The following is a 24,149-nucleotide window of genomic DNA, read 5'->3' as shown; positions in this document are numbered from 1 at the left end:
AATTGGACTAGGGTCCTCTCAAAAAGCAGCCAGTGCTCTTAACCCCTGAGCCGCCTCTTCAGCCCGTCTAGCTCTCAGCCTAACAGGCCATGATGTTGCTCAGCCTATGTAATAACACCATAAACCTTCCTCCCTGATCTCCAGCAGAGGGGTGTTGGCCTTGATGCGCTGCTGAGCCCCAGTCTTCACTGCATGTTTGTAGACATGGGCACCCCATGGGTCTCTCTGGCGGCCTTAGCATGGTTAGAAAGTCCACGCCTCATCTCAGCCTTTTTCCTTGGGTTTGACAGAGCGGATCTGAGCAGTGGGGTGCAAAGCTGTTGCCTAAGTACAGCAGCTTCCTGGTGTGGGCGAGCGTTGGACCCTGCGTTCACGGTCTGCTTCTACCCATGGCAGGAAGGCGGGAAAGGCCTACTTGCCCATCCTGCCACAGGCTGAGCACTTCCTGAGAGCTAAAGAACAGAGACCAGGACAGCCCCTGGAAAATCCCTATCTAAGCAGCTAGCTGTCCTATCTGGTTGAAGAAAATCGCCTGCTTGCCTTTTACACCACCTGGCCTACGGATGAAGCTGCAGGCTGCAGCAGTTGGGCAGGGAGTGCAGGGGAGGGTGCAAAGATTATGGTTGAGCAAGGATTTGGAAACAGGATCTGGCATAAGGACGCCCTCCCTGCCAGAAATGAGAAAAAAAGGACCAAGTCCTAATCTGGGTCTATAAGAAATGGTAATAAATACAGAAGGAGGCAGTGAGGCCAGGCCAGTCGTAAGTGAGGCCTAGCTGGATCAGACCTTGCTGTATGGACAACAACTTTCAAACTGCTTCCTTAGGCTGTGGCCTGAAGAGCGCCTAGGGCACAGATGAGACGATGTCTCTTCCCTTCCTTATAAAGTCCCAGTTACAATCCAAAGTTCCATCTCACCAAAGTTAACCCTGGGGGCCAATGCATTATTTATTAGGGTTACTTACAGAGCATGGGTGACCCTAAAGCAGTGTGCCCTGGTTTATAACTCTCTAGACCTTCCCTGAAACCCTCAGGCCTTGCACAGTTAGGGCAGAATTGCCTTTAATTGGCTGGATGCTCAGATGAGAGTCCCCAAGAGCTTCTCTGTCCCTCCTGGGAGGAAGGTAGGTGACCAGCAAGGCCAGCTATGGCAATCTTTGGTAAGCTGGAACAGCAGCATCCTGGCTCCGAGAACAGTCCAGCACAACCTCTCAACCATCAACTTTCAGCTTCTGTTCCTTTTAAGTTGGTCCTAAGAAATGAGAACGTGGGGGTGGGTGGTGGCAAGACGACTCAACAGGTGAAAGTACTTGCCATCAAGCCTGGAGACCCAAATTTAACTTCCAGAACCCAAAGGGGAATGAGAGTGAGACTTATGAATGCTGTCCTCTGACCTGCACACACATCTGACCTTCATGTGTGCTCTGGCATGTGAGTGCCCGCTCACACATTCACACACATTGTAACACACTAACACTATTAACTATAAATAAAATTAAAATTAAAAAAGAAATGAAAGTGACACGCAGTTGCTCAACGTGTCCTCACTCCACATCACTAGACGTCTGCTCCACTTCCACATTGTTATAGGAACCCCCAAATTTCTGTGCAGTCAGTCCATCCAGTGAGGAATGAGACAGCTCTGGGAGGTGTAGACCCAACCCAGTTCCCTGTCCTGTGAACAGGGGAGATGGCTGTTTCTCTACAAATACTCGCCCACTCACAATGATTGCTCAGTCTTTGGCCTCAAGAGACACCGGCATGTACTCCATGTCCCTCCATGTACTCAGTCCATCTCCAGGTCACGAAAGGAGCCATGGAAACCCAGAACCAACCCAGAACTAGTAAGTTCTGGGCCAGCCAGAGCTGTGAGTTCAGCTTGAGCCTCTTTAAGAGCCCCAGAACAGTGATTCCAACACAGAAGCAGCTTTTTATTATCTTATCTGTTTAAGAATTAACATAAGTAGGCTGTGATGGTGCCTCAGTGGTCAACTGCTTGTCTAGTTTCCTGAGGCCCTGGATTCAACCCCAGCACTACAAAAACAAATGTGCTGGCACAGGTCTATAATCTTAGAAGGCTGAAGTAGCAGTCCCTTAAGTTTGAGGGTAGCCTGGGCTACATATCAAGGGCAGTGGCTACATAGCAAGACTGTTGCAAAATATCAGAACAAATCTGGACATGGCGCACCCCTTTAATCTTGGCACTTGGATGGAAAGGCAGGTGGATCTCTGAGTTCCAGGCCAGCCAGGAACCTGTCTCAAAAACAAAACAAAACAGCCCTCCCCCCCTTAATATCACAAAATAAATGACAATGAACATGATCAAGGTGCAGTGTTCATTTGGGGAATTAGAAAACATGAAGTAGGTTAAGAGGGAAATTTCAGCACCCACCACACATTAAAAACTGCCTTTGCACCCTAGGATCAAGGGAAGAAAATGTACCAATTGTAAAATACTGCCAGCATCTAGCTACATGCAGTGCGCCATCTCTGTGTGCAGACCTACTAAAGGGTTATGAGAAAGAACAGGTGATGCCTGTGACACCTTGTCTATCAAAAATAAGCCTGAAAGTAGTTTAGTAGAAGACCCATGAAAATAAGTTTCAAAAGGACTGCAAGCCGGACGACATATACTTGATCTTCATTGGGAATCGTGGTGTTCTTAAATTCTGGGCTTTTCATCAGCTTCTTGCCTACTTCATCTAAACGTTCCCAAGACTCAATGGTGTACTTCTGGTTGACTTTGACTGCAGAAGCCTTGAACTCTCCTACCAGGGCAGTGGAAGGGAGCTTCTCAGCAGACTCAGCCAGCAGCTCTGCCATAGAGGTACCTTCCTCAGGCAGGGCAACTGAGCACCTGACCTTCATTTCCCCGTGCGCCTCAGCCGGGCGGCCAATGTCTTCCAGGACCACTCTCAGCACGAAGAGGGATACTGGGATAGGGGAGCTAAGGAGGGCACCATGCATGAGGGGTCCTGACAGGTGCCAGGGGCCAGCGGGGGGATCTGGCTGGAGACCATGGTTGATGTAGGTTTCTGTGACAGAGGCTGACAGGGCAGGGCACCATTCTGCGTATTCCTTGGAAAGGCAGTCACAGAGGATATTAAGACACAGCTCAGGAACAATATGGCCTGTTGGGAAGGAGCAGCGCTCAGTGAGGGCTGGGAAAACGCTCAGCATGAACCGGTGCCAAGAACAGAACTTGAAAGTCCTCGTCTTTAGACTTCCAATTCCCCTGAACATGTTTTTAAGGGTAAAACATGTTAGAGACTGTTTGTCACCTTACCTGCCTAAAAGACAGCAGCCAGAGGAATGAGGTGGCCCTCTGCCTCAGCAGGTCCCTAGGTGGAGCAGCTGCCTTCCAGATCTCAGCTTCTTGTAGGTAATGACTCTGAAAACATTTACCACCTCTTTCTGAGGTGGACTTTGTCTGACCAGCTATTGTCCCATCCAGACATACATGGCTTCCTCCTTTGTGACTCTGCTTTCCCTAGACCATAGTCCAGTCATTTTAGACCTAAACCAGACCAGGCAAAGCTCCTCTGTATCTTCTAGACAATGGAAAGCTTGTTTTCTCTCTTTTGAGGCAGGGTCTTCTGCAGCCCTGGCTGGCATAGAATTCAACTAGAAAAGGATAACCCTGGACTTCTGACCCTTCTGCCATCACCTCCCCAGTACTGGAGTTTCCAGTATCTGCCACCGTGTGTGATTTGCGGTACTGGGAAGCAAATCCAAGGATTCATGCAGGCTAAGCAAGCACATCACCACCTGCCCGTACTTTAAAGACTTACCAATCAAATGTTGTAAAAAACAGAAACTACCAGCAAATCAAACCGAATCAGAGAGGCTTTCAAGTTTTACTTTTGTTTTTGTTTGGTTTGATTGTTTTTTCAAGACAGGGTTTCACTGTCTAGCTCTGGCTCTCCCGGAACTCACTATGTAGACCAGAGATCCTCTTGCCTCTGCCTCCGAGTGCTAGGATTATGGGCGTGAGCCATACATTAAATCTGTTTTGTTTAAAGACAGTCTCAGACACGTGGGGAAAAGGCATTTGCTGAACAAGCCTAACAAGCTGAGTTCAGTCACCAGAACCCAGGTACTAGATACAGAGTTTGAAAATTTCATGTATATTTCCAAAACCAAATAAATTAAAAAATTATGTGTATGGGTATTTTCCTACACGTATATATGTGTACCACATGCATGCAGTGCCCACCAAAACCAGAGGGCATCAGATTCCCTGGAATGGAGTTACAGATGGCTGCGAGCCATCATGTAGGTGCTAAAAATCTAACCCAGGTCCTCTGAGCTACATTACTGAGCCATCTCTTTAGCCCCCATAAATAGATTTTAGGAAGAGGTCTAGAATTTGAAGACAGAGCAGCTATATTAATATAGCCTAGAAGGATAATAGACCCTATTTGTTGACACAGGGCTTACCTCACCTTCTCTGTCAAAACTGGCCGTGGATTCCTGATCATTCTGCCTCCCTATCCCAAATGCTAGGGTTATAGGTGTAAGCCACCATCCATAGCTGAAGAGTAGACTAAAGAAAAAGACTAGTGCAGTGAAAGACTAGTGTAGTGATGTCATGGGACTAGGAAAGGGACTGGCATATTATTAAGTAGGTATATGGTTTTAAAAACGGTGGAGATGAGGGAGGGAGGGAGGGACTGGGAGGGAATGAGGGATCGGGACACGGCTGGGATACAGAGTTAATAAAATGTAACTGATAAAAAAATAATAATAATAAAAAATAACGAGCACTAATGGCTAAGGGTAAAGGGCAGAATATTGACGTGAATCTGATGAAGATGCTGCCTTTGGGGAGATTTCAGAGGCCAAACTGGCAGTATCTATTGCAGTAAATGATGGACACACTCTATCACACATTTGCAGATTGCAATGATGTCTATGACATGCCTATCACATTGCAAACAATCTAATGGTCCACTGATAGGGAGGAATTTATATCAATTGAGGATAAAGCCATACTGTTGAGGAACTCTGTCCTGTGGCCATGGGATGGCCAAAATCAGAGCAGCTGCACAAAATTGGGCCCAATAACATTCCGTCTTGAAGAAAAGAGAGTGCTCATGAGGCAGCATATAAGGTTATAAAGGAGGCTAAGCAATTATTTTTTTTTTTTGTGTGTGTGTGTGTGTGTGTGTATATGTGTGTGTGTAATGAGGCTCTTTGCTGGTGGTATAGTTGCCTGCAGGTTGCCCTTGCTCCTGTAACTCTGATTAAACCCATGGGTTTATAACAAGTTAGGCTTGGGTGAAATTGTTTCTTTTTAAAATTTCTTTGATCAGAAGGAAGGAAAAGAAGACCTTCCCTACCAGTGGACTTGGGGAGGGGCATGCGTGGAGAAGGGGGAGGAAAGGAGGGGCTGGGAGGGGGAGGGAGGGAACTACAGGGGGATACAAAGTAAATAGAGTGTAATTGATTAAAAAATTATTAAAAATTTAAAAAAAAAAACGTTTTTTAAGTCTTTATAATTTGTGGTGTGAGGTGTGCTAGGCTGACTGATGCTGGTTGCCAGGGCAACCAACCACACAAGGGAGACAGCTCTCAGTACTACTTCCACCCTTGCAAGGGAGTACGAGGCCAACTTTGATAAAACAGTGGTCAATGATCTTAACCAATCATGCTTAAGTAATGAATTCCATAATTCCCCCTGAAGGTCTGAGTTTGGGGGGCAATGATCAAAAGGCAACACAGCCACGATGAGACAGGATAACCCTTCTAGGAAAAATAAACAAAAGTTAGAAATGGAGAAAAGCTCAGGACAAGGCATCCAGACTGGTCAGAGCAAGAAGGTACTGAAGTCCTTGCAAACTTCAATTACTTTTCTTGTTTTGGTCTGGTTATTTGAAGCAAGGTTTCTAGTTTCTCTGTTGCCCTGGTGGTCCTGGAACTCATTCTGTATACCAGTCTGGCCTTGAACTCAAGAGCTCCACCTGCTTCTGCCTTCTGAGCACTGATTAACGGCGTGTACCACCACCATCTGGCTGAGCCCTTGGATCTTTTTTTGTTGTTTTGTGTTGAGACAGGGTCTCTGTGTAGCCTTGGCTGTCCTGGGCTCACTTTGTAGACCAGGCTGGCCTCAAACTCAGAGAGATCCACCTTTAGTCCTGAGTGTTGGGACTAAAGGCATGTACCACCATGCCTGGCAGAGCCCTTGGATCTTAATGACCATTTTCTGTCTGTAGTTTGGCTCCACTGAAAGTCAGGGCAGAAAGATAGCTGCCATGCATGCTGTTTGTTCAAACAGTTCACTTACTCTTCCATCATCACCCAGGACTTTCCTGCCATCTTTCATGGCTTAAACTCTGCTTCTTCCTGGAGCACACGCTAAGATCCATCCTACACACTGGAGGCTGCTGAGGGGTAAGAGTGCTTGTGGCTTTCCCAGAGGACCTGTGTTCATTTCCCAGCATCCACATCCAGTTGTTCACAACTGCCAACAAATGCAGCTCCAGAGGATCCAGATCTTCCCACACAGGGCATACACTTACAAACACATTAAAAAAAAAAAAAAAAAAATCTTTTTTTTTTAATTAAAAGCTTTATTCTCGTTTTTTTTTTTTTTCAAGACAGGGTTTCTCTGTGTAGCCTTGGCTGTCGTAGACTCATTTTGTAGACCAGGCTGCCCTCAAATCTAGATAATCTGCCTGCCTCTCCCTCCCCAAATGCTGGGATTAAAGGTGTGTACCACCACACCCAGCTTGGTTGTTTTGTTTTTTTGGTTTTTTCTTGTTTTTTTGAGACAGGGTTTCTCTGTGTAGCCCTGGCTGTCCTAGACTCACTTTGTAGACCAGGCTGGCCTAGAACTGAGATCCCCCTGAGTGCTACAGGCATGCACCACCACACCCAGCTGTTTGTTTTGTTGTTGTTGTTGTTGTTTTTAAGGTAGAGTTTCACTAGCATGTCTGATGGCCTCATGAGGAGCTGAATCAACAGGCATGCGCCATGTGGCCATCAGAATGAAGCATCTTGAGGTGACACTGCTTTTTTGTGTACTGCAGAAAAACAAGAAAAGAGAAGTCTGTCTTGCCTCTGCCTCCCAAGTGCTGGGATTAGAAGCAGCCCATGCTACCATGCTTAGCTTATCAAGTGTCTTTTAACTCTAACTCTTAAAGTTCTTCCAAAACACAACAGATGGCTGGCTGGCAAACTGAGTGACAAGTCACATTGAGATCAGCAACTTTTAATTTTACATGTTTAATGAGAAATACAAATCAAGGGCGTTTGTCAGCATGAGAGTAATGCACCCCAACTCTACCTCAACTGCAGGAACGGGCTCAACCCTGTGTCCTGGGATCAACCACTAGAAGAAAATGAGGGGAACCCAGGGCCTTCTAGAGAAGGTATGACCCCTCCATGTATTATGTTATAAAGCTCCCTGCCTCATGCTGGGACACACCTCCTGCAGGAAGACAAAGACACAGTCCAAATAGAGCAGTCCAGCTGCCTGTGTATCATTTATTCCTCGTTTGCTAAGAAATGGTTCCCAGAAGAGGATCACATTCCGATGCCAGCTGTGCACACTGATGAACCTGGGGAAGTGAAGGACTGCAAAGAGTCCATCCAACATTGTTGCCTGAAATTCCTGGGCCTTCAATGTAGGGAAGATCGCTTTCAGCAGAACCCAAGTAGCTTCTGTGCCGTCCAACTCCCATCCATCTGTGGCATGAGACATCTGTCTTTTCAGTCATCCTCGTCGTCATCCTCAATTTGAAACCGTTTCTTTTTGTGGCTAACTGGCGTTCCCAGCGCTGATGCTATGAGAATAACAGGGGAGAGTGAGAAATAGGAAACAGGACAAGGCAAATGGCAGAGCAGAAGAAAAAGCTGGCCCCAATCAGAGTCGCACCTTGCCTCCTCTCCTCATCCTCTTCATCGCTGTCCAGCAGTTGCCGCTTCCTGGGGACTTTTTCCCATTCTTTCTCCGCAGTGTCCTCCTCCTGTGAAGTAACTGTAAGACACAAAATTAGAGAGCTGAGTCTGTGTCATCACCGGCCATCACATCCACACGAGCAGCACAAAGTCATCCACCAAGAGGTGAGCGGTGACACCTGACCTTCTGGCGACACCAGGCTTGCTTTCTTCTTACAGGCTGAGGAGAGGACTCTCAGGGCTTTGGCTCGGTGCTCCTCAGTGGGACTCTGCTCTCCAGGGACTCCTGAAGGCAACTCTGGCTCCTCTTCTTTTTCCTCCTCCTTTTCCCACTGATTCAAAGAGGCTGACAGTCTCCGAAGCTGGGTGGAGCTCAGTTTGGCTGGAATTCGCCAGAAGGTTTCCTACAGGGGAACAGCGGGTGAAATTGCTGCATGGGGAAGCCCAGCCTCTCTGATCACTAGATTTTATTCTATTATTCATTGAATAAATATAACCCTTTATCGGGAAGGATTGATAGGAGTTGTGAACTTGACTATTATTCATAACATACACCCAATGTCTAGCTCAGTGCTACATCAATTAGCACTCAGATAATAAGTACAGTTGATAACAAGAAATACAAGAAAAAAATCCAGGTCGCGGAAAAGTGAATGGGTATGATCCGTGCCCAGTATCAAATGGAGAAAAAGGAACATGCTATAATGCTACTGGGCTGGGCACCAAAGTAATTCTTTCAGTTCATGAGTTAGACAGGCAATAGGACTGCTTCTGAGGAAGTGATGTTGGGCTGACCCTTCAGGGCTGGTTGAAGTTCAACAGAAGAAGGCATGTGGGGACACACACGTCTGTGTGTATGTATCTCCTTGTATGTGTGGTTGGAGCATACCAATAGAACTGGGAAGATCAACGGGCTATGCATGAACAAGCCCACCATTTGCAGGGTGGAAAGTAGTCCCGGATAACTGTGACAAGAGGCAGGTGTGAGGGTGGAATGGCCATGGAAAGACAGGCACACCACCTGGAGGCTCTGAACACGCAGAACCACCAAGCATTACACACAGAAGGGACTGAATAGAACTGAGGGCAGTGTGGAACACAGACTTAGGGAAGGGGAGGCTGGAGAGGATGGGGGAGATGCACAAGAGGCCTGATGCAGGAAGCTTGTGGAGCAAAGACAAGGCAGCAGGGATGATCAGGGCGACAACAAGCCGTGCTCTGAATAGGAACAGACATCCCAGCTGACACCACCCCTCTGACACTCACCTGCCCCGAGGCGGGGGACTGCATCCCTAGCTTGCGTAGCAGATGCTGAAACTGTTCGTTCTCCATAGCGTCCTCATTTTCTTCTGTCAGAGGCACCAGAGGGATAGCCTGGGAGCAGCCTGGAACAGAGCCAGCAGCACATGGTAAAATGTGAGGAAGGGTGGACCTGGGTCACGTCAGGCCCAAGCAGTCCCTGTGTCCCACTGCGTTTACCGTCCACTTCCCGGTCATCTGCTGCGCGAATCAGGCAGTTCTGGAGCCACAGGAGGGGAGCAGAGAGGCCTGAGGAAAGAGGGGAAACTTGTACTTGGAGGTGCTCATCCCTTCCGAACCCTCCTCCTCTGACATGTCTCCCACCTTCCTGACGCAGGCTTTGACCAAGGTTTTCAGCAGAGAGAAATGAGATGCCCTCAACTTGTTCTGCTTGCAAGCCTTCCTCTCGCTCGTCATCTTCTTCACTCTCTTCCTCTGACAAATGTTCTTCCTCTTCCGGATCTTCCTGCCAAGAATCTTTCAGGGACTTGTCTCCATTCACCTGAAATTCGTTGGATACAGAGGAATAAAGAACAGGCCTCAGGGACCTTAGTGGGCTTCTGGCTCTGTGCCCACTGAGGGAGCTGCTCTGAAAGCCTTGTGGCAGGGGTCCTAGAGTGCCTTGTGGAGCAAGGCCCAGGCTGGAAGAACCAGGATAAAATGGTTACCACGCAGGAGGGTGCCAGCTTCTTTCTCCGTTTCTTGTACAGTTGCCGTCGCTCAGACACGAACCCCATGGCCAGCAGTTTATCCACTATTCGAGCCCGCGACCGTTTGGCTGTGATATTCTTCATGATATTACCAAGAACATCTGCAGAGGGGGAGAGAGGTGGAGAGGAGGGGAGAGAGAGAGTTTGGATGTTCTAGAGCAACTGGAAAGGAGTACTGGAAGTCAGAGGCTAGCTCGGCTCACCCCAGGTGACTCAAGGTAGCAGGTAAACAGAAGGGGTAGGACAGTTTCCTTAGGAATGAGAGGCAGCAGGCCTCTCTCAGGCCTCACTCACCATCAGAGTCCTGGAACTCCTCAAAGAGCCGCTGCAACTCCAGCTCCTGATCCTCCGTCCACAAGACAATCTGGGTCCCTTTCCTATTCAGGTAGGGGTCAGTCAAGGGGAGGCCTCAGCAAAACAGGTTTCCTTATCCCAGTTCTGGAGGCCCAGAGCAAGTGCCTTTACCTCTTGAAGTCCTTGACACTGTCGGCCAGGCCCATCCGTACCAGGTGGTGGATGACCTGCTTGCGTGTTCGAGGAGCACTTTTCAGGTGTGCCAAGATGGTTTCCACTACATCCTGACCTGTGGTGGAATGGGGCAGTGAGGAGTCTGTGGGCCCAGTCTCACAGTCTCATGAGGTCTCAGTGAAGAGTCTGTGGGCCCTCCTCACAGTCTCATGAGGTCTGAAAGCCTCTTACCTTCCATGTCCTTATGGGTGAGGTACAGTTCTTGGAGCTGGGCCTCTTCCTCAGGGCTCCACACAGAGGCTCTGTGGCTAGAAGACCTGAACAGTGAAAGAGAAAAAAGAGCAGAGAGGTCATGGTTTAAAGACCAGCCCAAAGCTCTCTCTGGTTATTTCAGAGTGAAGGATGAAGCAGGTAACTCAGGTGGGCAAGAAGCAGAGTCCTAAAATATGTTTCCTTCCTTTCTTCTCCAACTTAAGAACCCAACAATCCAAATCAGGAGATTTTTTTTTTTATCTTGGCCTTACAGAACCTGACACTAAGGGCAAAATTGGAGGAAAAAAAAAAGCATTGTGAAAGAGAGGGGGCAAGAGACACAGGACACGAGGATAGGGATTAAGTGAAGCCTATCTTTTTCAGACCAAGTTTCATGTAACCCAGGGTGGCCTTGGACCTTTAACTCTGCTCTTAGTGCCCATCCCCTACGTGTGGGACCACAGGCTAGGGCACCACGCCCAGCTTGACTCCCACATTTTGAGAAAGCACAAAGGAGCTCTTTGCAGACCACCCCACTGTCATCAGTGGCCACCTCTATGAAGGCTAGTGACAGAGAAGAAAACTTAAGGTGGCAGAAGACAGGGTAACCCCAGGAGGACCATCTCACCTCAGGGACCCACTCCCCTCTGAAAGGAAACACTGGAGCAGAGGATCTGCAGATGACCCTGTGACTGGCCGCCTGCCTCAGCTACCCTTCCTCCTCAAGGCCTGCACTCACCCACTGTCGGAGCTGTATCCCTGAGTCATCTCTCGAACCACTGCAGAGTTTTTCCAGAACAGCAGCTCCACAAAGGCTTTCTGATTGACTGCCGCCAATGCGAAGAACTTGCCAAGGATGTATCTGGCAAACGTCACTAGCTCCTGTACACAACAAAAGCAACCATGGCACTTCAGCACCACTGAGCCCACAGGCCTGGGCCCTACGATCCTCTCCCGGCTCCCAGCTTGCCTCCACACCACTCACTGCCTGTCTTCCGCCCTCCAGGCAGCTCCCTCAGCCTGACTTCACTATGTCCTCATCTCTCTGACCATAACTAGAGCATCACCCACAACCCACTGTGCCCCAGTCCTCGGCGGCCCCTCACTTTGTAGGCTCCAGCAGCCGGGTCACTGAGCAGACGATCGAACAGGTAGAACAGGGAGAGTTGGAAGAGCAGACCCTCCATGCCCAGGTCGTGGGCCAGCCGGTGCAGCATCTTGGCCATGCAGTGATTGGTGTGTGCACTATTCTGCCGGTAGCTCCGCAGAAGAAGCGTGTAGGCTCGCACGATGGTTGGGCATGCAAACCTGCACCAGAACACAGAGGGAAGCTACTCAGCATCTGATGGCCAGCGCTTGTCCTCACAGGGGCCCAGCTGATCCCCTCAGCCGCACCGTTTCAGGTAGTCCAAAAAGTTAAACTCCTTCTCTGACACCTGAACCACTTGTAACTCTTCTTCCTCCTCTTCTTCCTCTTCCTGCTCTGCATCTCCTTCTACCGGCTCCTGCTGCCCTGTACAAAGAACAAAAACTGGGTTTTCACTATGCTGATGTAGAGTACAGCTGGAAAGAGAGATGTGGAAAAATGAGGACTCACGGGGAAGGGGTGTGGAAAAGATCTGTTTCAGCAACTCCATTTCTTCCCCTGGGGAAATGTCCGGAGAACCAAATACATTCCCTTCAGGCCACACTTCCCTGGGGATGGACAGAAAAGGCTTTAATCACAGGAAACTGGAGTTGAAATTAGGACTGGGAAGAAACATTAGTTCCTCTGTCAACTGAAAAGAGAATGTAAACTTCTACCTCAGAGATGAAACAGGCTAGAAATTTTTTTTCTCAAGAGCATACTTCTCTTACAGAAGATCTGGGCTCAATTCCCAGCACCCACATAGCAGTGCACACCTGCCTAGAACCCCAGTTACAAAGAATCTGGAATCTTCTGGCCTCCACAAGCATCTGGCCTCCACAGGAAGGCATGTGGCTCAAGTACATATATTCCGACAAAATGTTCATACACATAAAATACATCAAATATACATATAGAGAGAAGCCAAAATAATACTCAGGTGAGAAATGCAACTTCATGTCTGTAGGTATACATACATATACCTGTCTACACAGAATAGACACTGAAAGGTCACACATCAACAAATTCACCATGGTTAACCTTGGCTGGTAGAACTGTATTTCTTCCTTCCATAGTTAACTGTGCTTTCTGAAAATTCTCAACAAAATCCTCCAACTAGCGATCAAAACTTATGTAGAGTTACCGTTGAGAACAGAGACCCACAGCTGAGAGCTTTCTGAACACTGAGAACCCCGGACCCCAGCGAAGGCCTCTCCAATCCCTCACAGCCCATGAGGGTGAACAGGCAGGACTCTTACCGGGCAGACCGCAGGAGGGCCAGGGCTTGGAGGGCCTGGCCAGCCAGAAGGCAGTCTTGGATCCTCAGCATGGCTTCTACCCGCTGCTCTTCCACCGGCACCTCCGAGGCCGCATCAAAGGGGATGATGGAATCTACGCTCAGCTCAGGATCCTACAGATGAACGTGCCATGGGAATGGAGCAGGAGGAAACCCAGACTGTCCAGCGGCACTGCTCTCAAGAAGGACGGGACTTCTACAAGCACCTACCTGGGCGCACTGCAGCAGCTGCTCTGCGAGGGCTGGCCACGTGGCCTCCAGCTCCTCAGGGCTATGACACACATCTCCAGAAGCAACACCCTGCTTCTGAGCCCTCTTCTTCCTCTTTTTTCTTTTGTTCTAGGGAGAAAGCACTGTACAGTAGAGGCAGCAGAGGCGCAGTGTCTGTCCAGCGGCATTAGTGGGGTGGAGTGTGGACAGAGGACGAGGGCAGCAGTGGGCACTGTATTTCCTTGCCCTCTAGGAGAAACAGGAAGTCAAGAGAAAGTGCCATTCCCATGGGAAGAGATATGGTGAGGAAGAGCATAAAATGGCTATTTCTTGGAGTAAGAGATCACCTTCGACATGTTTGATTATAACGTCTTTGAGTAATGCACAATCCTCAGGATTCCCCATTTGTCCATCCTCTGTGACTTTTTTGAGGTGACGGAGTCTCACCACATAGCCTTTATCCTAGAACTCACTTTGTAGACCAGGCTGGCTCAAATTCACAGAGATCCGCCTGCCTCTGCCTCTCAAGTGCTGGGATTAAAGGCTTGCACCACTATGCCGGCAAGCACAAGTGCTCTAACCACTGAGGTGTCTCCAGCTCAATGATGACATAATTGTAAACTATAGCAACTTCAATTACAGGAAGGTCCCGGTACAAGAAAAAACCTTTTAGCTGTTTTTTATTGTGTGTTTTTGTGTGTCTACAGTGTGTGAGGCTGTATGTATGAATACATGGCCGAGGTTGGTGGTTGGTGTATCCTGAGACAGATTAAATATGAACGGGCAACTCCACACTGGCAATGCCACAAGCCTCTGTCCTTCACCCTCCCCTATAGCTCTTCCCACACCCCGGGGCTGCCCTGTACCTGCACCATCAGGTTCCCCCGGCTCCGACAAAACCGCTCCAACATTTTGAGGAAGAGGTGTGTGGTCTCCACCAGGTCACGAAGGAATGAACGTGGATGGTATCTCTCATCGAACTTTCGAAACAGTGCCAGGAACAGTTCTCGGTACTCCATCATATAGAAAATGTTGTCTAGGAGTGGGAACAAGGAAAGAAAGAGCTTGGAAAAGGAGAGACGAAGTTGGGACTTGGAAGAACGAGATTCTAATCAAGAAATGGCAAAGGCCGGGATCAGAGTCCAGGCCTGGCCCTCACTTTTGATGATGCGGCTGCTCTCCCGCACGACCTCATCTGGGCTCATGTCCATCTCATTCACTGTGGCCAGCAGCTCCTGGTAGGCCTTCAGGGCCAGGTGCATCCTGCCAAGGTGGAGGTTAAGGCTCTGGCAAATGTAAATGCCAACACCCTCCCAACAGTACCTCCAAAATGACAAGAACATCGCCAGTCCCAGTACCCACTTCACTTGAATAGGAAAAAAAATTCTTACTCAAGATCCTGGTGTTGAGACTTGGCTAAGGCACCTACTGTGATCGCCACCAGCCTTCCCACTTACCGGCGGGCCCAGGAGGCGGCCTCCTTGCGGTCCGTCAGCATCATCTCATAGTAGTTGGTAAGGTTCTGCTCCACAAAGTGGAAGGTACGAACACTGAGGGTCTCGGAAACGAAGCCAGGGCGGAAGGAGACAGCTCGATTGAAGGCCATAAAGAAAGCCATAGCCCACATGTAGTAGGTTTCATCATGCTGCTGAGCTCTCTCCCGAAGCAAGTGATCCTAAAAACAATTACGTCAGGACCCCAGGACTTCCAACTCCCTTCCAGGTATGAGGGTTGAACCCTTGCACACTAATATAGTTAAAGTGTTTCCCGGATCCCCAATTTCCAGTTTCCTCTAGTTCTCCTCAGATCTGTTCCTATTTCCCGTTTTCTCTGGGGTTATTGCTCCAGAGCCCTTATTTTTCTTCTTTCTAAAGAAGTTTCACTTTACTTTTAATTAATAGTATGTATCTGTACATGGATCTGTACACATGACTGTCATGTCCCTGGAGACCAGAAGAGGAATCTCAGATCTGAAAGCACTGCGGCTTTGAACCTGGGGTGCTGGAATCAAGCTCTCTCCAAGAGCAAGAAGTGTTTTTAACTACTGAGCTTCCTCTCCAGCCCCACCCAGAACCTTTTGCAATCATGTTAATAACCCAGTCCTTAGAATCTTCATTCTGTCAGGGCCCCACTCCCTGTGTGGTCCTAACTCAGCTCCTCTGGGCTCGCCTGCAGGCTATCCTACTTACCAACCCCCGGGCACAGCATTGCTCTGGGCCAGTGTCTCTCCATTCCACCCCTGATTGGCCAGATATTTCCCCAGGCTCTCACCTTAACCGCACCCATGAGAGGGTTGTAACAGTTTTCCAGGAACTCGGAGCAGAAGTCTCTGAGGAAAAGCCTCACGTTGAGGGCAGAGCGGCGATGAGCAGACAGCTCCTGGGCAGCCTGGCGACGCTTCGGCACCCTCCTAGGCTGCTTTCCCAAATCTGAACTGTAGTTTCGGAGCTGAAGGTATGGGTTGAGGCATTAGAAGTCCGAACTACCCCGCCCCTTATAGTTCCTTCTACACTGTCCTGAAATTTTCTTAGAAAAAAATGCCTAGAAAGGCATCAGTGGACGCAATACAATCAATAGTTCTGTTGCCATCAACTTTCCAAGCCTAAAAACAGAGCGGCTTTAATTCCACAGATGGTCAGCTTCCTGTGAAGCCAAAGTCTCCGCCTCGTATGAATGCATACTCACATTGTGAAGGCCTTTGTGAAAGACAACGTCTCGCTCCCCAATAGATTTCAGCCCCTGGACAATGTAGGAGCCCCCAAATCGAGAGTGCCTTCAAGGGAAAAAAAAAAAAATTAAGGTTCCAAAATGACTCCTCAGTTCTCTCTAAGTGTTAGGCAATTATCTTTCAGCAGCAGCTCTGTGAGATAGTTTTAAAATATTACCAGGCCTCAGACTGGTCTGAGTGCTAGGTGTTTGCGGCTGCAAGTCAGAGCACATCAGGAGCAGCCTGCCACCTACCTGTTGCCTCGCTGCAGGGCTCGAGTCCTCTTCTCCGCCATCTCCCGCTGGCGCAGCACCTCCAACTCCGCCACATCCGTGCTTCGCTCCTGAGCCAAGCGCCCCTGCCCTACTCCTGCGAGCTGCTCAGGGTTCTGGATTTGGAACAAAGAGGAAGAATCAGAGTGAGAACAGGCATTTCTGAGCCTCCGTTTACTCCTACTAGGAATGGAAGACACAAGCATTCACAACTGTTGATGGCCTCTGACGGAAGACACAGCTTGGGTTCCCATCGCCGCCCTCCTCAGGTAATCCCCGCTGCTAACAGTGCTAGTCTGGCCACAGGGATCCAGTGGGGTAGAACAGGGTCTAACCTGGTCTCGGAACATGAGGGAAACAATCTCCAGCACATGGAGGCTCCACTGCTGCTCCGCAGATGAGCTGGACAGGAAGAGGAGCAAGTCGTCCATGCCACTGAGGTGGATTGCCCACAGTAGCCGGTCGTGGACACTGGCGTCATCATCGATCCGCTGAGCAGTCGGTGGAGGGGACGGGAGGACATACTGAGCTCCATGGCTCCCCCAGTGCCCAGCTCACCCCTTGCCTAAGGCTCCTCCCCAACTTGTCAGAAGACAGGAAAGCCTGGAAGAGGGGAGTTCATGATAGCTCAGACGGCCCAGGCCCTCTTCACCTTCTCCTGCTCAGCGTCGGTGGGGACATGGAGAATATTCCTGACCAGCAGCAGGATCCGTTCAATCAGCAAGTTGTCTTCTTCCTGTCGATCCTCCCAGCCCTGGGCAATGGGAGAAAAAACTGGCTGCAAGACTGAGTCCTGAGAATCAGGACTGAAAAGAAAGAAAAGGCAGCTGGAGGGAGAGATGGCTCAGTGGTTAAGAACTGAGAGGACTGAAGTTCAGATCCCAGCACACAGCAAGCCAGGTGTCTAGAAAAACACCTGTAACTTTTTTATGGTTTCTATGTGCATGTATACAAACACACTTAGATAATTTTTTTAAAGATTTATTTACTTATTATTTATACAGTATTCTGTCTGCATGTATCCCTGCATGCCAGAAGAGGGCACCAGATCTCATTATAGATGGTTGTGAGCCACCATGTGGTTGCTGGGAATTGAACTCAGGACCTTTGGAAGAGCAGTGAGCTATCTCTCCAGTCTGATAAACTTCTGAAAATAAAAAAAAAAAGCCAGGTATGCTGGCACAGATCTTTAATCCCAGCACTGAGGAGGCAGAGGCAGGGGGACTGCAAGTTCTAAGACTGCCTAAATCACAGAGTTCAACCTTATTCTGGCAACGTAGTGACACCTTGCCCCAAAAAAAACAAACAACAAGAGTGCTAGGGATACATTTTAGTGCTAGAGTACTTGTTTAGCATGCATGCATCAGGACCCAGACTCAATCCCCAGTACTACGGAACAGGGGCACAGACACGGGATGGGACACAACACGACCCAGACTTGGTTAGTGCACTCAGGAGGGTGAGGCAGGAAGGGCATGAGTTCAAGACCATCTTCAGCTACATAGTGAACTTAAGTGTGAAGTTAGCCTGGGCTACCTGAGACTCAATCACAAAAAGGGGAGTGTGGAAGAATAGCTCAGCAGTTAAGAACACTTATTGCTCTTACTGAGGACCTGTATTCAGTTCGCAACACCTAGTTCACATCATCCATAATTATAGGTCCAGGGGCTCCAACGCCCACTTCAGACCTGAGGGCACCTGGCACACATACATATAAGCAAAACACTTGTACATATAAAAAAAAAGTTTTTCTCATGCTTTTTTTCATTTCTCTGTGTTGCCTTGGCTGTCCTGGACTTGCTTTGTAGACCAGGCTGGCCTCGTACTCACAGAGATCCGCCTGCCTCTGCCTCCCTGAGTGCTGGGATTACAGCTATGCCACCGCACCTAAGCTAATAAAATAATTTTTAAAAAGAGAAAGAAAGTGAAGAAGCAAAGAAAGGAAGGGAAGGACGGGAAGGGGGTGGGGTCAAGCAGTCCAGAGAAGTCTCTCTAATGGCCGAGGACCTTCCCAGGCACAGCACCTTGCTCTGCCCAGGGCAGGAAGAACGAACTCACCAGCTGCAGCAGCTCATACAAAGTCTCACTGAGTACTCCAAATGCCTTCTCACTGGCAAAGGCCTGTGGAACAGGGAACAGCCCATAGGTAATGCCCACCTTCTCCCTCCTGTCAACGCTGACCCAACACCCCAGAGAAAAGGCTCCTCACCTCTTTGTAGGCCTGCAGGTAAGTCAGAACCTGCAGAAAATGGTGCCGTACACTGGGGTCCTGAGGCACGCTGCCGAAACAGAGCAAGGCTGGCTGGGTCAAATTTACCATCAGCCTGCGAAGGCGATGAAGGAGGGAGTGGTTAGGTTTCCTTGCCAGCACAGACACTGCACATGGTAAAGGACAAGAGGCTGAGGGACGAACCTGATGACAGCATCGAAGAGGGGCTTATCCTGGCGGTGCTGCGTGAGGATCGGCAGGAGGTCACTCTGCAGGATCTGAGCAGCTCCCAGCTGCTGCCGCACATCTCTCGTCTCGTCCTCATGCCTGAGGTAGCGGATCAAATCCTTCACACTCTCTTTAGAGACAGAATAAAACATCCACCTATAACCCCAGAGGCTGCCCAGGTCCATGAGCTCCTCATACCTGCAGCCCGAGAGACCTCAGGTAGGTGAGGTTTTCCTCCTGATTCCTCAACATTACTCACCCAGGCAATCTGGTTCCTTGTGGTAAGTGCCTCCTTCCAAGTACCCAAGGGCACTACACGTGGCTAGAAGTTCACAGTTCATCATATACAAGTCCATACATCAGAGGCCCAACTAGCAGGAAGATAGGCAATGGAGGCAGGCGATGGAAAAGATGAGGCCTGTATCAACAAGGAAAAGGGATGCGGTCAGGAACAACTGGAGCTTAACACTCAAGAATATTCTGAGCAAGACCCTGCACTGCTTCACTTTTTTTTTTTTTTTTGGCAGGGGAGGTTTGAGACAGGGTTTCTTTGTATAATAGCCCTGGCTGCCCTGGACTCACTTTGTAGTCCAAGCTGGCCTCAAACTCACAGAGATCCACCTGCCTCTGCCTCCGGGCACTGAGATTAAAGGCGTGTATCACCACACCCAGCCTAATTTTTTGCTTCACTTTTTCAGAATTGAAAGTGCTGCTTCCAGGTCCAGGGAAAACAATTTTTAACTAACAAGTTGTTGTGCACAGGACTCAAACCTAGGGAGGGTCCTGTGCATGGGAGCAAACGATCTACCACCCGCTGCATCTTCCACTCCCGGGGAAAGCTTGTTACTAAAGCTTCTTTCTTCTGACTAGAAACAAAAGAGACTCCAGTTTATGAATTAAGACCCGACCCATACCACAGCCAGAACCTGAAACTGGAGAAACATGGTTCAGAGTTAAGACAACCAGCAAGAAAAGGGGGGATCAGCTCTGAGATGTTCACTTCAGAGAGCTCTGCAGCCTCGGGAGGAGTCAAATCAAATCTTCCACAGCTCTTCCTCATACAGACCTACTCTGGGTGTACCACAGGAGTTAAGAGTCCTAGCTTTGGGCTGGTGAGATAGCATGGTGGGAAGGGTGCTTGCCAATAAGGCTGAGAAGCTGAGTACTGTCCACATACCCTACATGGTAGGACAGAACTGACTCTAGTTGACCTCTGACCTCCATGTGTTCTCCTCCTTCCAAAAGAAACAACCCCACTCCCAAGCTCACAATGATTGTATGTAAGATTGTGTATGGAGGGGCAGGGGGGCCCCCAAGTACATGTGTGCTTGTCTGTGCATGCATGTGTGGAGGTCAGAGGTCAATCTCAGGCATCACTCTTCAGGAGCGTCCACCTCACTGTTCTGAGGCAGGGTGGCTCACTAGGATTGGGGGCTTGCTGATCAGGTGAGGGTGACTTGCCAGAGAGCCCAGGGATCCTCCTGTCTCTGCATCCTCAGTGTTGGAAGTACAACCACAAATGACCAAGCCTAATTTGGGGTTTGTTTTGTTTTGTTTTTTGTTTGTTTGTTTGTGTTTTCTTTTTGTTTTTTAAAATACGGATGTTGAGGCTTAAACTCGGATCATTATGGTTGTACAACACTTTAATCAACTGAGCTATCTCCCCAGGTCCCTGTGTAGAATCCTAGGATCTCTTCAGCTTCTGAGGCACTGATATTTGTAAAGGAAGTTCCTTCTCTGCCCTCCAAAGTCACTCATAAGACCCAGTAATGTCAGTGGAAGTTAGCGCTGACAGAACGGGAGGTAAAGGCAGCAAACAGGAGATAATCAACCTCCCCTGCCTCTGCCCTGAAAGCAGCCCCTTCCTCTTATAGAGCATATCCGAATTTATCCAGATCCCCAAGCCCTCACCAGATAGCACAAAGCCAGAATCCTCGAAGCTGGCATTAACAGCACAGGCGCACAAGCACACACACATTGCACTCTTTACCTGTTCCCGTGGAAGATCAGGCACACTCATGGATCTTGTCCCCTGGGCATCTTCAGCTGCACCTTGCTCTTTTGGAAGCACCCTCTAAAAAGACCTTCCCTAGGTCTGAGACCCCACCCCTACAGATAACAGATAACGAAGCTCCAAAGGCCTGAGACCCAACAGTTGATGCTGTCTCCCACACCCAGGCCGTGCTTACGTAACTGCTCTACTTCTCCCTTGACTTGTTAGCACCCCCACCCCAGTGCTAACCTACTTCTGAACTGCAATGCCCAGCGAAACAAGGGGTGAGTAAAGCACTCACTAAATGACCAGAACTAAAAAGGCCTTTTCTCTGCTGCCTTTTCTCAGGGACCTGGTCTCTGCTGAAGTGGCTTCTGAACGCTCTTCCAAGGAGACCACAGGCATTAACAGACCTTTCTTCTCTGTCCTTCCCAAGGGTGGCCTAAGAAGCTGCCAGGAAAAGACTGAAGAATACTTGCTCGGTGTACTCAATGTCAGACTCAGTGCTGCGCCATCATAAAAAAAGAAACTTTTTTTATTTATGGTTGGTTTTGGGGGGGTTGTTTTTATTTTTGTGGGTTTCTTGGTTTGGTTTTAGTTTGGTTTTTGGGTTTTTTTTTTTGTTTTGTTTTGGTTTGGTTTCTTTTGGTTTGGTTTTGGTTTTTGCTTTTGTTTTGTTTTCCATTTTGGAGCAGAGTCACTCTGTATTCCTGGCTGTCCTGGAACTTACTATGTAGACCAGGCTGTCCTCAAACTCAGAGATCTACCTGCTGGGCTTAAAGGAGTGTTCTACCCCGCCTGGCCTGGGGTTGTGTTCGAATTAAGGGCTGAAATTCCCACTAAACGCTCCTTTCCCCCAGTTCCAGAGAGGGCTGTCAGGCTGCGGAACTCCTGACCCACAGTCTCTGACCCACTTCTCCCTTTACGCTGCCTCTGACATCATCCAAAACAACTGCAAGGGATTAGGAGTGAAAGTCCTGGCTCTCTTACATAACCTCCTGCCTTCCCATAGCTGCTGGAATGGCTTCTTCTCTTTCTCCTCTACCAAAGGTTTTGACGGCCAACAAAGAGGAGGCTAGCTAAATGGCTCAGCAGGTAAAAGCACTTTCCACTCCATCTATGAGACCAGAGTTCAGATCCCCCACCACACAGGGAAAAGGCAAGAGAGGTAGTGGCCGATGGTAACAGCTAGCTATGCCTGGACCGAGCAGTGCAGCAGCATAGACAAACACCCTGCCTCACACTGGAAGGAGAGAACTGGCTCCTCAGAGGTGTCATAAATTTAAGAAAAAGGGGTGGATGGCAGGCACATAAAAAAAAAAAAAAACCACAAGAGTTTACCCTCCCCTTTTTTAAATTCTTCTTTGCTTTGGAATTTGGAGGTGAGAGTATTTTATTTCTCTCTTCCTTCAGTTAACTAAAACCTGCATACTTAGTCTGTCTAGCCTCTCCTAGACAGATAGCTATACAGCCACCCATCCACATGGCTCAGGCCCATGGCTCAACTCTGGCAGGTAGGACCTCACCAACAACACAAACATCCCAACACACAAAGCTCCTCTCATAGCCTACTCCCTCCATCCTGGAGGCCTCCTCTTCTTCCTCTGTTATTTCCCACAGTTCTAAGCCTCTGTAACCTTCAAGATACAGCCATTCCTCCCTAAGCCTCTCCCCAACTACCTGCAGGATGGGGACAGAAAGCCTGAACCTGCGCACAGTTTCACCTCAGAGTACCAGGACAGTTTCTCTTCCTCTACTGCAATGTAGTTTTTGAATGTGCTAAGTCCAGTAGCTTTCACACAGGAGATACACAGTTAAAAGACTGCAGAATGCAACTGTCTGTGAGTTCTCTCTGGCTTCACCACAGATGCAGACCAGCCCACCCTTTATCAAATCCATCTCAGCTTATGCCTCTGGAAACGACAGGGTGCTGTGGCAGCCATGTGGCTGCCCAGATTTCTCTTCAAGAAAGTTTGTTCTGGGGCCGGAGAAGTGGCTTCACACTCTTCCAGAGAACCTAGGTTCAGTTCCCAGCATCCACATGGCAGTTCACAGGAGACCAAGAGTCTCCACAGGCAACTGCACAAATCCATACACATACATGTAATCAAAAATAAATTTGGGTTTTTTTTTTTTCCAAGACATGATTTCTCTGTGTAGCCTTGGCTGTCCTAGACTCCCTTTGTAGCCCAGGCTGACCTCAAACTCACAGTGATCCACCTGCCTCTGCCTGCCTGAGTGCTGGGATTACAGGTGTGTGCCACCGTACCTAGCTGTATTATCAGAAGCTCAATACACTTTGTTTAGTGTCACTGATAGTGAACGAAGGTACAATACTTCAGGAACACAAAGAGGGGAGTAACCAGTACTAAGGAGGCAGAGCCTGGTGGATCGCTTGTGAGTCTGAGGCTAGCCTGATCTACATAGAGAATTCCAGGCCAGCCAGGGCTAATATTGACACCCTTTTATTTATTTTTCATCTCTGTGATGTGTTCCTGTTCAAATGTGAATTTGCAGGAGTCAGTTTTGTCCTTCCACCACATGAACCTCTAGGATTTCACTCAGATCCTCAAGCTCAAAACAAGCAGCCCAACCCACTGAGGCATCTCTGTGAGGTGACCACTTGGAGGGATGGGTAAATTGAATCACTGGATTTCAGGCCAACTGCACTTAAGTGACAAGAACTCCCCACCAGAGGGAGTTCAAGTGCCTTGGAGTATGAAATAACACGAAACAAACACATCCTTTCCCTCAGGCTGGGAGTCCAATTGAATGAGAAAAACGTCAGCTGAGTAAGCGGAACCATTAATGACCAAAATGGAGTTTCAAAGTAAACGTAAAACGACGGGCTTCGTTTTTTTTCTTTCCAAAAGAAGATTCTAGTGACAGCATCAAAGACAAAGAGAGCCGTTTAACTAATGGCTCTCGATGTAGCTGTCATCCCCAACGGAGGTTTCACCAAATCTAGGGGCATGAGGATCAAACCCAGCCTACGAAAACCCCGAAAGCCCGTGAATTCCAACTCCTGACGACCACCAGGCCGATGTGTCCTCAGATCTGGCCTGGATGGCCATCCCGGGGAGCCTTCCGCTCTGCTTTCGGAGCTCCCCGGATCCCGGCCTCGCAGTCCCTTCACGGAAGGGACGCGGGGGTGCGCGGGGAGGCGGCGCCGCTGGGCCCAGGCTCGCTCGAGGGGGCGGGGTCAGGACGCGCGTGCGCGCCAGGAGCCCCGCCCCCTCGCCTAAGCGGCGCGCGGCCACGGCCACACACCGTCCCCTGCACGCTTCCCCGCTGCACGCTGTGCCCGCAGCTCGCGGCTGCCCGTGTCGGCCCGGGGTCCTCGCCACACACTCACCCGCTCCCCGCGAGTCCTCCGGAGCCCCGCACATCCAGCAGCCCCGAACCGCCCAGCCGCGGTCTTTCCCGCCACTTGGCTGGGAGCGACCAGTGCGCGCCTGCGCGGGCGGGGCGGGGGG

General features: G+C 49.2%; 1 protein-coding gene and 1 pseudogene across 3 annotated transcripts; both read right to left on the bottom strand.

Annotated features, from left to right (window-relative positions):
* Positions 1 to 2,553: 2,553 nt before the first annotated feature.
* Positions 2,554 to 7,705, bottom strand: LOC110548998 (uncharacterized; annotated as a pseudogene).
* Timeless (timeless circadian regulator) lies at positions 7,198 to 24,139 on the bottom strand. 3 transcript variants are annotated; one of them, XM_021637798.2, is made up of 29 exons: positions 24,029 to 24,139; positions 18,940 to 19,098; positions 18,657 to 18,810; positions 18,453 to 18,567; positions 18,302 to 18,364; positions 16,896 to 16,997; positions 16,579 to 16,734; positions 16,226 to 16,359; positions 15,950 to 16,037; positions 15,536 to 15,712; positions 14,722 to 14,939; positions 14,424 to 14,527; positions 14,131 to 14,300; positions 13,265 to 13,393; positions 13,017 to 13,168; positions 12,229 to 12,326; positions 12,027 to 12,144; positions 11,738 to 11,939; positions 11,371 to 11,513; positions 10,611 to 10,696; positions 10,377 to 10,494; positions 10,206 to 10,288; positions 9,870 to 10,012; positions 9,526 to 9,703; positions 9,382 to 9,450; positions 9,169 to 9,287; positions 8,087 to 8,306; positions 7,880 to 7,981; positions 7,198 to 7,787 (listed from the first exon to the last, which is right to left on the bottom strand). In XM_021637798.2, exons 2-29 carry the CDS (start codon positions 19,034 to 19,036, stop codon positions 7,714 to 7,716), a joined length of 3,612 nt encoding a protein of 1,203 aa, XP_021493473.1. In that variant the 5' UTR covers positions 19,037 to 19,098; positions 24,029 to 24,139; the 3' UTR covers positions 7,198 to 7,713. The 3 variants fall into 3 exon arrangements, with proteins under 3 accessions (XP_021493473.1, XP_060233723.1, XP_060233724.1); XM_060377740.1 differs by lacking the exon at positions 24,029 to 24,139 and adding an exon at positions 20,671 to 20,870; XM_060377741.1 differs by lacking the exon at positions 24,029 to 24,139 and having other exon boundaries at positions 18,657 to 18,779; positions 18,940 to 19,074.
* Positions 24,140 to 24,149: the final 10 nt, after the last annotated feature.

This window comes from Meriones unguiculatus, chromosome 2 (assembly GCF_030254825.1).
Source record: "Meriones unguiculatus strain TT.TT164.6M chromosome 2, Bangor_MerUng_6.1, whole genome shotgun sequence".
Lineage (NCBI taxonomy): Eukaryota > Metazoa > Chordata > Mammalia > Rodentia > Muridae > Meriones > Meriones unguiculatus.
The sequence above is the reverse complement of the archived record's forward strand: the minus strand, read 5'-3'. Positions and strand labels throughout refer to the sequence as shown.

Bases quoted from the DNA above. Each gene is read 5' to 3' on its own strand.
- Timeless (XM_021637798.2), bottom strand. From the start codon at position 19,036: ATGGACTTGTATATGATGAACTGTGAACTTCTAGCCACGTGTAGTGCC. The intron at 13,394-14,130 runs GTACAGGGCAGC...CTTTCTCCCTAG, and splicing joins GGGGGAACCTGATGGTGCAG to AACAAAAGAAAAAAGAGGAA. The intron at 8,307-9,168 runs GTGAGTGTCAGA...GTTCCCCTGTAG, and splicing joins AGTCCCCCGCCTCGGGGCAG to GAAACCTTCTGGCGAATTCC.